We start from the raw sequence: 14,483 nt of genomic DNA on the forward strand, positions 1-14,483 counted from the left end.
AAAATGTGCTTAAGGAAAAGTATTTTGAGTCTTATAAAGCCTCAAATGTGGTGATTTTGAAGAATTGTGCTGAGTTTTGTTCAACGGAAACAACCGATTTTTGATTTTTAATTTTTCTGATACGTTGCTGCAAATTACAAAAGTGTTAAAAATAAAACTTCAGGTCTCAAACTATAATAAAAAAATACTTTCACTTTTCAGTCCAGTTCAAAATGTAGTGGAGTAGAAAGTACAGATACTGCTCTCAAATGTACTAAAGTAAAAAGTACCACTGTAAACTGTACTTAAGTAAAGCACAGATACCAGGAGTGTATAGCAGTACTTCAGTGCAGTACTTTTACTTTTTCCAGAGCAGCCTCAGCTCTAAATCTGTCGTTTAAGTTCGTCTTCACATTCCTACTTTTGACTTGAGCCTCGCTGCAGCAAAGCCACAGTCACAGCTGCATCTGCATCTGCACCGACTCAAACTTTACAGAGAGAAAGAAAAGAAATGAAGAAGAGGAAGAGGAGAAAGAGGAGGAGGGGAAGACGAAGTGTTTTTGCGCTCGTGCAGTTCTCCCTCAGACTCTGTGGAAGTTCAGCGTCAGCTACAAAAGACGTTTCAGGTACGTTTCTATTTTTACAAACAAAAATTCACAGCTTTAATGTTTCAGATTTAAAAAGTCAAATGAAAACTTAAATATAAAAATATAAACGTACAGTTAAAAGTGAATAATGTGTGAAATGAGCCTGGACGAGGTACTTTTGTAGTACTTTTAGTTTGAGTATTTCTTGTTTTTATCGTCATAAAATGCTCTTAAAAATCAAACACAATTTTTTTTTTTCCTGCGTAAACTATTTCCAGTGGATAAAAAAAAGCATAAATGTGTGAACTTAAGCAGAAAAGATGATCATTTTGTTTTTTATTTTTCAGAAATTGAAGAACGTACGGCACAATGCTGCTTGTTTGGGGTGAGTTTTGTTTTCATATTTCAACATCACATTCGAGATTATTTCTGTTCATTTTTTTTATTTTGTCGTTAATTAAACTGACAAAACTAAAAATCTTTTGCTAGTTTTGATTTTGAATAAACCATAAAACCATAAAACTGTGTAAAAGAAAAAAAAGAAAGACATTTTTCTTGTTAAATTGAGCGTTTAAACAAAAACTTGAGGAGAAACTCGTCTGAAATTGAAAAAAAAACCAAAAACATTTTAGTTTTTTTGCACAGACGCAGTTTCCAATGTGGATTTGGAATAATGTGTATTTATATTTATCTGAAATATATTTATAATAATAATGTAAGAAAGTGTAAAGTGAAATGACGTAAATGCAGTCGATAAAAATCCATTTATGAGCCGCCTCCATCTGCATCTGGACGGGAATCAAAAAATAAATACAATAAAATAAATAAATAAAAATATACAGACAATACCAAAACTCAACTTTGCTACTTAAGTAAAAGTACACATACAGAGGTAAAAAGTTACTCAAGTTAAAGTAAAAGTATCGAGTCGACTCGTTTAAAAATGTACTTTAAGAGGAAAAAGTCTAAGTATTTCTAACAACTGTAGTTTATTTAAGTTAATTAAGTGTTAAATGTAGTGAAAAAAATCAAACATGTTTTGGTACGAATCCATTTCTTAATTTTTCTTTCGAATTTTGTGTTTTTATTTTTGTTTTGCTCAAAGTCAAAGCTCGAACTTGAAAACTTTAGTCCGGATGTTTCCACGAACACGGTAAAAATAACCCCTCAAATCAGATGAAAAGTACTTTTTACTTTTCAGTCCTGTTCAAAAATGTAGTGGAGTAGAAAGTACAGATACTGCTCTCAAATGTACTCAAGTAAAAGTAAAAAGTATCCACTGTAAAATGTACTTAAGTAAAGCACAGATACCTTAACATTTGACGTAAGTGCAGTACTTTACTACTTGTACTTTGCTGATCGTGCAGAGGAGCCAAACGCTGCTTTAATATTAATCAAGCCGATAGTTTCTACAAAAGTTTTTATTCTTTTAAAATCACAATTTCCTGAAAACTAAGTCTGGCAGAGTAAACGTGACCTCAGCCTCCCACGTCTCCACCGCTGTGATTTTGTGATTTTGTGATTTTGTGCTTTTGTGTGTTCTTTGTGCTGTTTTGTGCAGTGTGTGTGAGTGTGCTGCAGAGCGTGTGGCTGAACGCGCCGTGTGCTGCAGAGATCATGGACCAAACCAAACCAGGAGGAACCGTGGCTCTGACGTGCAGCATTTCAGACTCCACAAATACCTTAAGCTGGTTCCACGGCGGCAAGCTCATCCACAGCATCAACCCCAAAAATGGGCTGCCTTTAAGAGGTCAGTCGACTCTGTGGAGAAAAAGGTTACTGGGGTTAAAATGGCTTGAATTGAGTAATTGTGACTTAGTAATTAATTTTTTATTTTTATTTTAAATTTAATTTATTAATTTTATATATATATATATATATATATATATATATATATATATATATATATATATATATATATATATATATATATATATATATATATAGTTTTTTTTCCATTTTATTTATTTTTATTATTTTTTTGTTATTTATTTATTTATTTTTATAATTTTTTATTTATTTTATTATATTTTTAATTTTATTTTATGTATTTATTTTATTTTATTTTTTTCAAGACCAATATCTCTAAGTACAGAATAAAAATTGCTGATATCTTACTCCACACATGAGTGCCTTTAAGAGGTTTGTACATTATACAACAACAGCAATAATAATAATAATAATAATAATAATAATGAGTCCTTGAGCTTTAAATTCATTTGTTTCATGGTTTAACTAAAGTTTATTAAGTTGGTTTAGTTTTTGTCATTTTTATGACTCTAGATAAACTCAAATGACATGAGCGGAGCATTTTCCTGATGTCACTCTGAGTTAAACCGTGTAATAAGGGAATTAGACGTTCCCAGCAGACCCTCACAATGCGCTTGGGCCTGCCAGGTCTGTCCGGCTTCCTCCTCCGCCAGCGGATCCAACTCACCACCAGGTGGTGATCAGTTGACAGCTCAGCCCCTCTCTTCACCCGAGTGTCCAAGACACGCGGTCGGAGGTCAGATGACACGACAACAAAGTCGATCATCGACCTCCGACCTAGAGTGTCCTGGTGCCATGTGCACCGATGGACACCCTTGTGCTCGAACATGGTGTTTGTTATGGACAAGCTGTGACTAGCACAGAAGTCCAATAACAAAACACCGCTCGGGTTCAGATCGGGGAGGCCGTTCCTCCCAATCACGCCCCTCCAAGTGTCACTGTCGTTACCCACATGGGCGTTGAAGTCCCCCAGGAGAACAACGGAGTCCCCTGTTGGTGCACTGTCTAGTACCCCTCCCAGGGACTCCAAGAAGGCCGGGTACTCTGCACTGCTGTTTGGCCCGTAGGCCGACACAACAGTGAGAGACCTGTCCCCGACCCGAAGGCGCAGGGACGCGACCCTCTCGTTCACCGGAGTGAACCCCAACACGCAGCGGCTGAGCTGTGGGGCAATGAGCAAGCCCACACCAGCTCGCCACTCGAAATGGAGAGTCCAGCCCCTCTCAAGAAGTTGGGTTCCAGAGCCCAAGCTGTGCGTGGAGGTGAGGCCGACTATGTCTAGTCGGTAACGCTCAACCTCCCGCACAAGCTCCAGCTCCTTCCCCCAACGAGGTGACATTCCATGTCCACAGAGCTAGTCTCCATGTCCAGAGATCCGGTCGTCGAGGTCCCGCCTTCGACTGCCGCCCAGACCTTCAAGCACCGGCCCCTTACAGATCCTCTTGCGGGTGGTGGGTCCACATGAGGACGGCCCCACGTCACTCCTTTGGGCTGAGCCCGGCCGGGCCCCGTGGGGAAAGGCCCGGCCACCCCAGGCCTGGCTCCAGGGTGGGGCCCCGGTAACGCCGGTCCGGGCGACGTAACTGGCCTTGATTTAATTTTCTTCATAAGGGGCTTCTGAATATATATTTTATATTCAATTCCCTGACGGGCCACATCAGGTCGATACACTTCAACATCGAGATTTTTGAAGCATCAATGAGGAAACTGCAAACAGAAAACACATTCCAATCTTATACACAGATAATATATTTTTTTATTTAATATATTAATTCTAAATAAACATCTTCCTGAAGATGTGACTCAGGCCTCGACTTTGACAATGTTTAAATTCAGACTTAGACGGTTCTGTTTATCTGTGAATGTGACTGAAAGGGGTTTATTCTGCACTTTTCACCTTTAATGTTAATTTTATGGCGATTATTTATGTTCTGATTTGTTCTATTGTGATTTCAATGTCTTTCTTATTCTTTAAAACACTTTGAATGACTTTGTGGACCTAAAAAATTATTTTTTTTAAGTCGATCATTTACACCTGTGTCTTATTTTTCTGCAGTGGAACCTAAAACGTCTTTATCTTTGTCACAGGTAAAGCGGAAATGGTAAAAAGAAGTCGTCTGAAACATGAGACGACACTGGAGATTTCTGGAGTTACTCGTGGAGACGCTGGACTGTTCACCTGCAAAGTCGGACGTCAAGAGGAGCAGCACAGGCTCATCGTGGCGTCGGGTAAAACGCACACGAGCCTTTAGAACGACTCTTCCCACATTAATCTGAGCAAATACAGCACCGAGGAACGAACCCTCATTGTACAGTGGAACTTTGAGTCACATGGGTCAAATTTGACCCAACACCAGAGATGCCCCGAGTGTAAACGCCATTAAAGGAATAATAAGTGTTTTTCAAAGACAGGGGGCAGTATCTCCACAGACCTGACTCATCCTGATTTCTTCCTGTGGGTTAATCTTAAAGAAAAGGTGTTTGTGAATAAACCTCAGACGACTTAATAAACGACTTAAAACGTGATATCAAGGATCAAATAAGAGAAATAAGACGGAAATGCTTTAAATGTGATGTAAAGTGAGTTGGATCGGGCTGTTCAGGGTCAAAAACAAAATGGTGGACACAAAAAAAACATTATTTTTACTTCTCAGAGTTTAAACAGTGATAAGTTCAAGTGGAAGTGAACAATTAAATTAACTAAACACTGATTCAGTCCTGGTTTAGTCCTGGTTCAGTCCTGGTCTAGTCCTGGTTTAGTCCTGGTTCAGTCCTGGTTCAGTCCTGGTTTAGTCCTGGTTCAGTCCTGGTCTAGTCCTGGTTCAGTCCTGGTTCAGTCCTGGTTTAGTCCTGGTTCAGTCCTGGTCTAGTCCTGGTTTAGTCCTGGTTCAGTCCTGGTTCAGTCCTGGTTTAGTCCTGGTTCAGTCCTGGTCTAGTCCTGGTTCAGTCCTGGTTCAGTCCTGGTCTAGTCCTGGTTCAGTCCTGGTTTAGTCCTGGTTTAGTCCTGGTTTAGTCCTGGTTTAGTCCTGGTTCAGTCCTGTTTTAGTCCTGGTTTAGTCCTGGTCTAGTCCTGGTTTAGTCCCGGTTCAGTCCCGGTTCAGTCCCGGTTTAGTCCCGGTTCAGTCCCGGTTCAGTCCTGGTCTAGTCCTGGTCTAGTCCTGGTCTAGTCCTGGTTCAGTCCTGGTTTAGTCCTGGTTTAGTCCTGGTTTAGTCCTGGTTCAGTCCTGTTTTAGTCCTGGTTCAGTCCTGTTTTAGTCCTGGTTTAGTCCTGGTCTAGTCCTGGTTTAGTCCCGGTTCAGTCCCGGTTTAGTCCTGGTTCAGTCCTGTTTTAGTCCTGGTTCAGTCCTGTTTTAGTCCTGGTCTAGTCCTGGTCTAGTCCTGGTCTAGTCTTAGGCAAAATTAACCAGTTTTGTTTTTCACGTTCTCGCCTTTAACTCTCCTCGTCTTCCCTTCCAGCGTCCGTGGCCCCCCCTGTTCCCCTCGTGGTTGGCGGCGGTGCGGTTCTTCGCTGTGACGTGGACGGACTTGCCGACGGTTGGACGGTGCAGTGGCGAGGACCCGGTGGGCGGAGCCATGAAGCGGCTACGGTCCACCTGAGTCCCGTGACCGAGCAGGACGGAGGAACGTGGGAGTGCGCGATCACGCCGAGCGGAAAAACCATCACCGACGTAAAGATTCAAGTCAGAGGTGCGATTTAAGGAAACTACGGCGACACAAACGGCGGAGACTTTTTAAAGCACCACCGTGTAACTTTTTACCCGAAAGCTAGTCCAAAATGAACGTGTTTTTTTTTGACTGCGAATGTTTTTATTGCATCGAAAAACACAGAAAACCACAACTCCATAAAAAAACCGCAGCGTGACATAAGACGTATCTACACGGGTAATGTTCCGAAGTATGGTTTTACCGTTCCACCTCCAGAAAGTTACACGGTGTTGCTTTAAAAACATTTTACTATCACACTTTATGAACGTGATAATTAGTTTTGGATTAACGTAACGTGATTAATCGTGTTTATTCTGGTGAAATATATTTTTATAATGAGATATAAGAGTCACTGAAAGTCAAAATAGTGACTCAAAAACAAAATAAAACAAAAAAAAATGTAAAAACTGATTTTCAAAAATGGAAAGTTTAATTTTTTGCGTGTTTTTAAAGCGCTGATATTACACAAAATGGATTCTCGCGAGGTTTAAATCATGTTTTGATGCTGTTACTGCCTCAAAAATAGACCTGGAGTTGTGTTTTGTTTCATCCGCACGTGTTTGGTCACGCTCAAAACGCTCTGTTCCACCTCGTGATGTCATCAAGTGGTAGTTTTCAAGTTAGTTAGCAGCTACGTTTTACCTTTAGTTCAGTAGAGATCGGCAATTCCGGCGCTGAAACGATCCAAATGATTCTATAAATGAAGGTGTGTGGAGTTTAAAAACACAACGGAGCACTTCCTGTATCGCCACTTGATGACATCACGAGGTGGAACGGAGTGTTTTTTTCAGTTTGAGAGAAGAACTGTGCGTTAAACATGTGTGAATGAAACAAAAAAGCACAACTCCAGGTCGGTTTGTGACGAGGAAACGACATCAGAAAACAGCGCGACACGAGCACTTTAAAAACTATAAAGTCTTGAAAAAACAAATTAAATTGGGCCATGTTCACGCGCAACAAAACAGGATTATAATGTTTTTTTCTGAGCTTTTAAGATTATTAAAATGAAACGCAAACTGCAAAATGTGACGTGAGTAAACAGAGGAAGTGTGAGCAGAAATAAAAAAGAGGATTGTGCTGCTGTTTATGTCATTTTAATAGTAATTATAACTTTAAAAAATCTGTTAAAAATCGGATTTCGACTGTGCTGCTTTGATTTTTTGGGTTAATTTTATATTTTTAAACATCAATTAGTGTTTTTTTCTTTTTTTTTCTTTTTCTTATTTCGATTAGATCCACTTCCTCCCACCTCTCCGCCGCCCCCTACCACAAGAATGACCGTCGGCAACAAGGAAGCGTGTCCGCACTGTGAGTATCCCGTTGGGGCCGTTGCCGTAGCGATTATCAATTTAAAACAAAATATGAAAACATTTGAATGGGGGGGGGGGGAAACGTCCTCAAAATGTGGCGTGTAACAGGAAGCTCGAAACCCACAAAGAGGTTTAGGCTTAAAAAAAACTACTTTGCAGCTGGTGCCGTCAGTATTTTCTGGGCGTGTGATGCTAACTGGAGGCACTGCTCTGTCTAAAGCTGTTACTCCATTTAAAGTTTAATCCGGGTTTGATTTCATTAGCCTGAAGTACAATAAGTGAGATGATCTGTGCTGTTAAACAAGTCCCGCTCACATAACATTACAGCCACAAGCTAGCATTAGCATTAGCGTTAGCATTAGCCGACAGTTTTTCAGTTAGTCACTCTCACATTTTTGTTGAAAATCTCCTAAACAGAACCGTGAACGTGAAAAATGTGCCGTTTTAAACCCATTTTGTATTTTTATCTTAAGTTTTCAGACGCACTTTTGACTAACTTTTTTGCTAATGTGCGCGGTTGCGTCTCTACGCTAACTGCCGAACATTCCGCCGTAGAGATACATGTGAGACACCCCACTGCGAAGTATCAATTGGTGGTTTTCAGGTTTTACGATGTCAGGATGTCGTACTCCCAGATTGGGGGGGGGGGTCAAAGGTCAAAATTCCCTATTAATTAAATTGCACTTTGTCATAAAGTACGATAAAGATAAATTCACAAACGTTAAACCTTTTTTTTATCATTTCGATTAGTGACTGGACCCAGGGGAGTTGACAGAAAAGGGCAAAGGAGTCTGTTGTCCCGGGCCCCAGAATTTGACCCTCTTCCTATTCAGTTACATTAGAGGGGGGCCCATGTGAGACCTCTTGCCCCGGGCCCCCAAAATTTCTGCGAACGGGCCTGACTTTTTCATTAACTTCTTATTTTACGACAAAATCAGTATTTCAACAGTATTTATTTTACCTTCCTCCATCTGTATTAAATATTACACGTCTGTAGAAGGTTTTAACGTCATCTGTGTTTGTTTTTCTGCGTTAACCCCGTGTTTTTTCAGGCGTGAACGGCACACAGACGGCACAGACTCCGCCTCTTCTGCCGATGGAGCTGAGCTGGTGGGTGTGGGCCGCCATAGGAGGAGGCTGTGTGGTCGTTTTGCTCTGGGTGCTCGCGCTCATCATGTACAACCGTTTAAGCCGGAGAAAGGTAAAAACACCAGTACAGACGGGATTTATTTACAGAAAAACAACAAAACAAACAATAAATAAGTCCATATAAAACAGTAAAAACAGGAGCAGGTGGGTGGATAAAAGTTTGTCACCAGATTATTAAAGAAAGACGACCCGCTGCCCTATCTGTACTGACCCTATTTAGCAAAAAAATAAGAAAAAAGAAAGCGAAGGGAAAAAATGGAAAAAAAATAAATCAATAAAATGGAACCTCATGAAATTATTTTTATTTTATTATTATTTTATTTTATTTTAATTTGTTTTATTATTATTTTATTTTTATTTATTTTATTTTTATTTTATTATTATTTTATTTTATTTTAATTTATTTTAATTTTTTCTTTTTTTTTTATGTTCCGCCCTTTCCCTCTTATTTCCACACTCTTTTACACTTAAACTCCTATATACGAAGAACAGGTCCCATTCTTATCGTCTCGTCACCCCCTTAAAACCTTAAAACCTCTTTTTTCCCTCAAATCTAAATGTCTAATGTCTTTTATTGTTTGTATTGTCTCTAATATCACCAAAAAAATGATTAAATTGCGTTTTTTTCACTAGCGTATCCAGTTTTGCTTTTCCTTGGAGTATGTTTCATTTTGGTGACGTCTGTCTGAGTTTTGTCGCGGCTCGTCCTTAGTCTCGTTCAGTCGTGTGATCTGGTGTTAAATGTTCCCGTATCGATGATTAACAAACAGCTGAGGCATTCTGGGAGTTTTTGAAGTCGTCCTTTATAGATACGTTTCATAAAGTCTGTTCTCTGCTGATAAACAGCGACGGACGACCCACTTTTTCATTGGGAGCGTTTGAGTTTCAAACCGGTGCAAAGACATACACTTCCATTAGGGGGCGTAGTTTTACATGTCTGAAATTAGGACGCAAGAATTAATGTTTTTTGTTTTTTTTTATATTTTAGTTTGTCTATATCACATATGTCAAACTCAAGGCCCGGGGGCCAAATGCGGCCCGCCACGTCGTTTTATGTGGCCCGTGAGAAGGTAAATTAAAAGGCATGACTGTCATTTTAAAATAAGTCTGTGCTGCTTTAATGTTTGCACTGACAATAAACTAATGAGATTTTCCCAACAAGTGACACTGAGAAATATTTGCAAATAATCATCACAAAATGTTCAGGAGGAAAAAAATTGGCGGCGTGGAAGGAAGTTTCAAGAAAGACGCTAAAGATGAATACAAGTTTGTGCTTTGAGGAGAAAAACCTGTGTGTTTTTTGTGTTTTGAGGCGGAGTCGGTACAATCTACGTCGACATTTTGACACCAAACACGGAGCTAAGTGTGAAAAAGTTAATCTGCAAGAAAAACAACAAACTGTCCAATAATTAAAAGTCTGTAAAAGGACGAATTTGAAGCAGAGCTGAAGGTCTGTGAGGAGGTGTGTCCCGACCAGATACACACTTTTAAAAATGTCACTTTATCACAGAAACTGTTATTTAACAAGTTAGAAAGTAATTACATTTATTTTACATGACATTTGTTTACATTTAGTGACATTTATCCTGCCGCACAGTCACATCTGGCCCTTGATTTGCTGATGTGGCCCTCGGTGAACATGAGTTTGACGCCTCTGGTTTATAGACTCCACTCCTCAAAATTATGCTCATGTATTTCAGTGAAAACCTATAAATAAATCCTGTAATTCAACATAATGCAGTTAAAATTCATATAAAATAATTAATATAAAATGACTAAATGAACAGAACGATATGGAAATAACTGCGTTTATTTAAGTATATATTTTTTGCATGTTTTTTAAAGTAATTCAAAAATAATGCAGTTCAAATTGATTTAAATGAAATGATATAAATTGGTAAATGAACAGGAGAATAAAAAAGAAAGATGTAAAAAAAAAAACAGTGAAAGGAATAAAAAAGGGCCAAGAAATTATAAGTAAAATAAAAAAATACTTTGAGTAAGAAAATGATATTATGAATGTGAAGTATACTGTGGTAAGTGTTTTGTTACTTAAGTAAAAAGTAAAAGTATCACATGAAAAGTAAAGTATTTAAGTACGTGTTTAAAAATATACTTTAAGGGTAAAAAGTAAAAGTATTTCACACAAGTGTTGTTCATATATTTGTGTAAATTTGGTGATATTGATTCAAAATGACACGTATTTTAGTCACAGTAACAAAACAAATTCATCTTTTTTTATTTTTCTTATGAATTTTGTGTTTTTATTTTTGTTTTGCTCAAAGTCAAAGCTCGAACTTGAAACTTTAGTCCGGATGTTTCCACGAACATAAAAATAACTCCTCGAATCAGATGAAAAGTACTTTTTACTTTTCAGTCCTGTTCAAAAATGTGGAGAAACTCGGCTGAAATTGAAAAAAAACAACAAAAAAACAGAGAAACATTTTAGTTTTTTTGCACAGACGCAGTTTCCAATGTGGATTTGGAATAATGTGTATTTATATTTATCTGAAATATATTTATAATAATAATGTAAGAAAGTGTAAAGTGAAATGACGTAAATGCAGTCGATAAAAATCCATTTATGAGCCGCCTCCATCTGCATCTGGACGGGAATCAAAAAATAAATACAATAAAATAAATAAATAAAAATATACAGACAATACCAAAACTCAACTTTGCTACTTAAGTAAAAGTACACATACAGAGGTAAAAAGTTACTCAAGTTAAAGTAAAAGTATTGCGTGAAAAAGTCGACTCAAGTACTCGTTTAAAAATGTACTTTAAGAGGAAAAAGTCTAAGTATTTCTAACAACTGCAGTTTATTTAAGTTAATTAAGTGTTAAATGTAGTGAAAAAAATCAAACATGTTTTGGTACGAATCCATTTCTTAATTTTTCTTATGAATTTTGTGTTTTTATTTTTGTTTTGGTCAAAGTCAAAGCTCGAACTTGAAAACTTTAGTCCGGATGTTTCCACGAACTCGGTAAAAATAACTCCTCAAATCAGATGAAAAGTACTTTTTACTTTTCAGTCCTGTTCAAAAATGTAGTGGAGTAGAAAGTACAGATTCTGTTCTGAAAAGTACTGCAGTAAAAGTAAAAAGTATCCACTGTAAAATGTACTTAAGTAACATACAGATACCTGAAAATACTAGTTGGGTCGACCCTGTAGACGCTGAACATGGCTCAAATTTTAAGTTTTAAATATTAAAAATAAATAATAAATAAATAAATAAATAATAAATCATTTTTCTTAATAAAAACCTGTATTTTCTTTCCCAACAGCGACGATTCATGAAGATGAAGGAGGCCGCGCTGTTAAGACCGAAGAACTACTGCCAGTGTCCAGGGTAAAACACTTTAATGTGAGGTCAAAGGTCAAAGGTCAGAGCGGGAGTTGAACCGGCAACCTTCAGATCAGGAGACTCTACCAACTGAGCCGCTGTAGTTTTGACTTACTTAGATTTATTTAGTTTGTAGCTCAAGATTTTTACATTTTAAGATAAGTTTTACCGTTCGTTTGTTGTTTTTGCGACTTACACGACTTATCGCGGTGACAAACTTTCCATTTTTCTCACGTCATAGGCAGATAATGTCGCGTTAAATACAGAAATAAATGAAACTAAAACACATTTAGTTTAAGGAGATTGATCATACGATGTTCACGTGTAAAAAACAAACAAAAACAGCACTGATAAATATTACACGTTCATACAGGAGGGGGGTAAGTGTCTTGCCCGACGACACAACAACAGCATCATTCATCATTAAATAAAAAAAAAATAAATAAAAAAACACGCTGGTTTCAATCTTCAGCTCCCACAGTTACAAATAAGAAAAAATACTATTAAACCCGAGAAATACACTTTATAACAAGTCAAATAAGAACTTTACACACAGTGGTACGAATAATGGAGGTTTTATTTATTTATTTATTTATTTATTTTTATTTCAACTAATTTCAAAATTTCGTCAATTGGACAAAAGTTTTGGAGTTAAATAAATAAATATAAGGTTCAAATCAAATGTATTTTTAGAGCACATTTAAAACACACCTGTAGTACTGCAAATACTACTGCAAATACTACTGCAAATACTACTGCAAATACTACTGCAAATACTACTGTTACTGCTCAGACAACTGCTACTTCTGAGGCTACTAATACTACTGCTACTACTACTACTATTACTACTACTGCTGCTACCAAGTACTACTATTACTACTACTACTACTACTGCTAATACAACGGTTGCTACGTGGCCAACTGCTACATCTGAGGCTAGTACTACTACTACAACTACTATAACTATAACTTCCTATTTCTATTATTGATACTATGTCGACTATAGTACTACTATTACCAATAGTAACGCCACTACTTGGACAACTGCTACTTCTGATGGTAGTACTACTACTACTACTACTACTACTACTACTACTACTACTACTACTACTACTACTACTACTACTACTACTACTACTATAACTTTCTATTTTCTATTATTGATACTACTACCACTACCAATACTACTGTTGCTACTTCGACGACTACTACTACTACTACTACTACTACTGTTGCTGCTTGGACCACTACTACTACTACTACTACTACTACTACTACTACTGGAACAAGAACTTTCTATTTCTATTACTGATTCTAAAGCTCCAGTGCTACTGTTACTACTACTACTATACTACAACTTCTTAAACTTGCGTAATAGCAGTTGCTACTTCTACTGCAGCTACTTCAAATACTGCGTGTACTAATACTCCCTGAGATACTACATGCAGCGAGTTCTCCTGGCTTCCTGCGCTCTCTTCTTTTCTCCGTTGCTCTTTTCTTCCGTGGTCACTTCTTTTCTCCGTTGCTCTTTTCTTCCGTGGTCACTTCTTTTCTCCGTTGCTCTTTTCTTCTGTGGTCACTTCTTTTGTCCGTTGCTCTTTTCTTCCGCGCTCTCTTCGTTTCAGTCTGACCGTCACAGACTCGTCCACTTCATGATTTGGTTTAATTCCTGTGAAAGTTTCTCCTGACGATTTGGTTTTTTTTATCTCAGCCCCAGAGTCACGACGGGCCCCGGCAGAACCAAACCCTCCGCTCCGGCGCCACCTCCGGCCCGACCCGAGCCGTGACCCGGAACACGAGGCCGAAGAGACGAGATTATATAATGTGTAAATATGTTTGTTCTGTGTTTCTGCGTAAACGACGACAAATTTGAACCACAAACTGTTTAAAGAAGCGACTGAAAGAGACGGTCGAGGCTAAAGCGGAGACGAGTTTTATGTTTGGAATTCAGGAGCCAATCAGGAGCGAGGATGTTGAAGGTAAAGCCCGTTCCCGCTCGCATCACTGGTTTATCAGGGAGCGGGCGCTTAGCAACGCTGTCAATCAAACCTGTTGCTAAGGAGCGACCTCGAGGAAAGAAGGACCTGATCTGTCTGTTATTAATGTTCAGATCTTGATTTACACAATAGTTTCTCTCTGTGTCCCTCTCTCTTTCTCTATGTCTCTCCCTCTTTGTCTCTTTCTGTCTCTGTTTTTCTCTCTCTCTCTCCCTCTCCCTGTCTCTCTCTCTCTCTCTGTCTCTCTCTCTCTGTCTCTCTCTCTGTCTCTCTGTCTGTCTCCCTCTGTCTGTCTCTCCGTCTGTCTCTCTCTCTGTCTGTCTCTCTCTGTCTCTCTCTCTCTCTGTCTCTCTCTCTGTCTCTCTCTCTGTCTCTCTCTCTGTCTCTCTGTCTGTCTCCCTCTGTCTGTCTCTCCGTCTGTCTCTCTCTCTGTCTGTCTCTCTCTCTCTGTCTCTCCGTCTGTCTCTCTCTCTGTCTGTCTCTCTCTCTCTCTCTGTCTCTCCGTCTGTCTGTCTCTCTGTCGGTCTCTCTCTCTCTCTCTGTCTGTCTCTCTCTTCACAGACACAATAGTGAAATAAAAACCCCAGGATGTCGAGGTTTAATCTGAACATTAAAATGACTCAGAACTTGTTTTAGATTT

At 38.6% G+C, this 14,483-nt stretch overlaps 1 protein-coding gene across 1 annotated transcript; it reads left to right on the forward strand.

The window, feature by feature from the left end:
• Positions 1-562: 562 nt before the first annotated feature.
• LOC117384172 (T-cell surface glycoprotein CD4-like) lies at positions 563-14,483 on the forward strand. Its single transcript, XM_033981454.2, has 9 exons — positions 563-605; positions 914-951; positions 2,128-2,316; positions 4,425-4,565; positions 5,793-6,023; positions 7,275-7,349; positions 8,404-8,552; positions 11,788-11,852; positions 13,558-14,483. Exons 2-9 carry the CDS (start codon positions 936-938, stop codon positions 13,631-13,633), a joined length of 942 nt encoding a protein of 313 aa, XP_033837345.1. The 5' UTR covers positions 563-605; positions 914-935; the 3' UTR covers positions 13,634-14,483.

This window comes from Periophthalmus magnuspinnatus, chromosome 16 (genome assembly GCF_009829125.3).
Source record: "Periophthalmus magnuspinnatus isolate fPerMag1 chromosome 16, fPerMag1.2.pri, whole genome shotgun sequence".
NCBI lineage: Eukaryota > Metazoa > Chordata > Actinopteri > Gobiiformes > Gobiidae > Periophthalmus > Periophthalmus magnuspinnatus.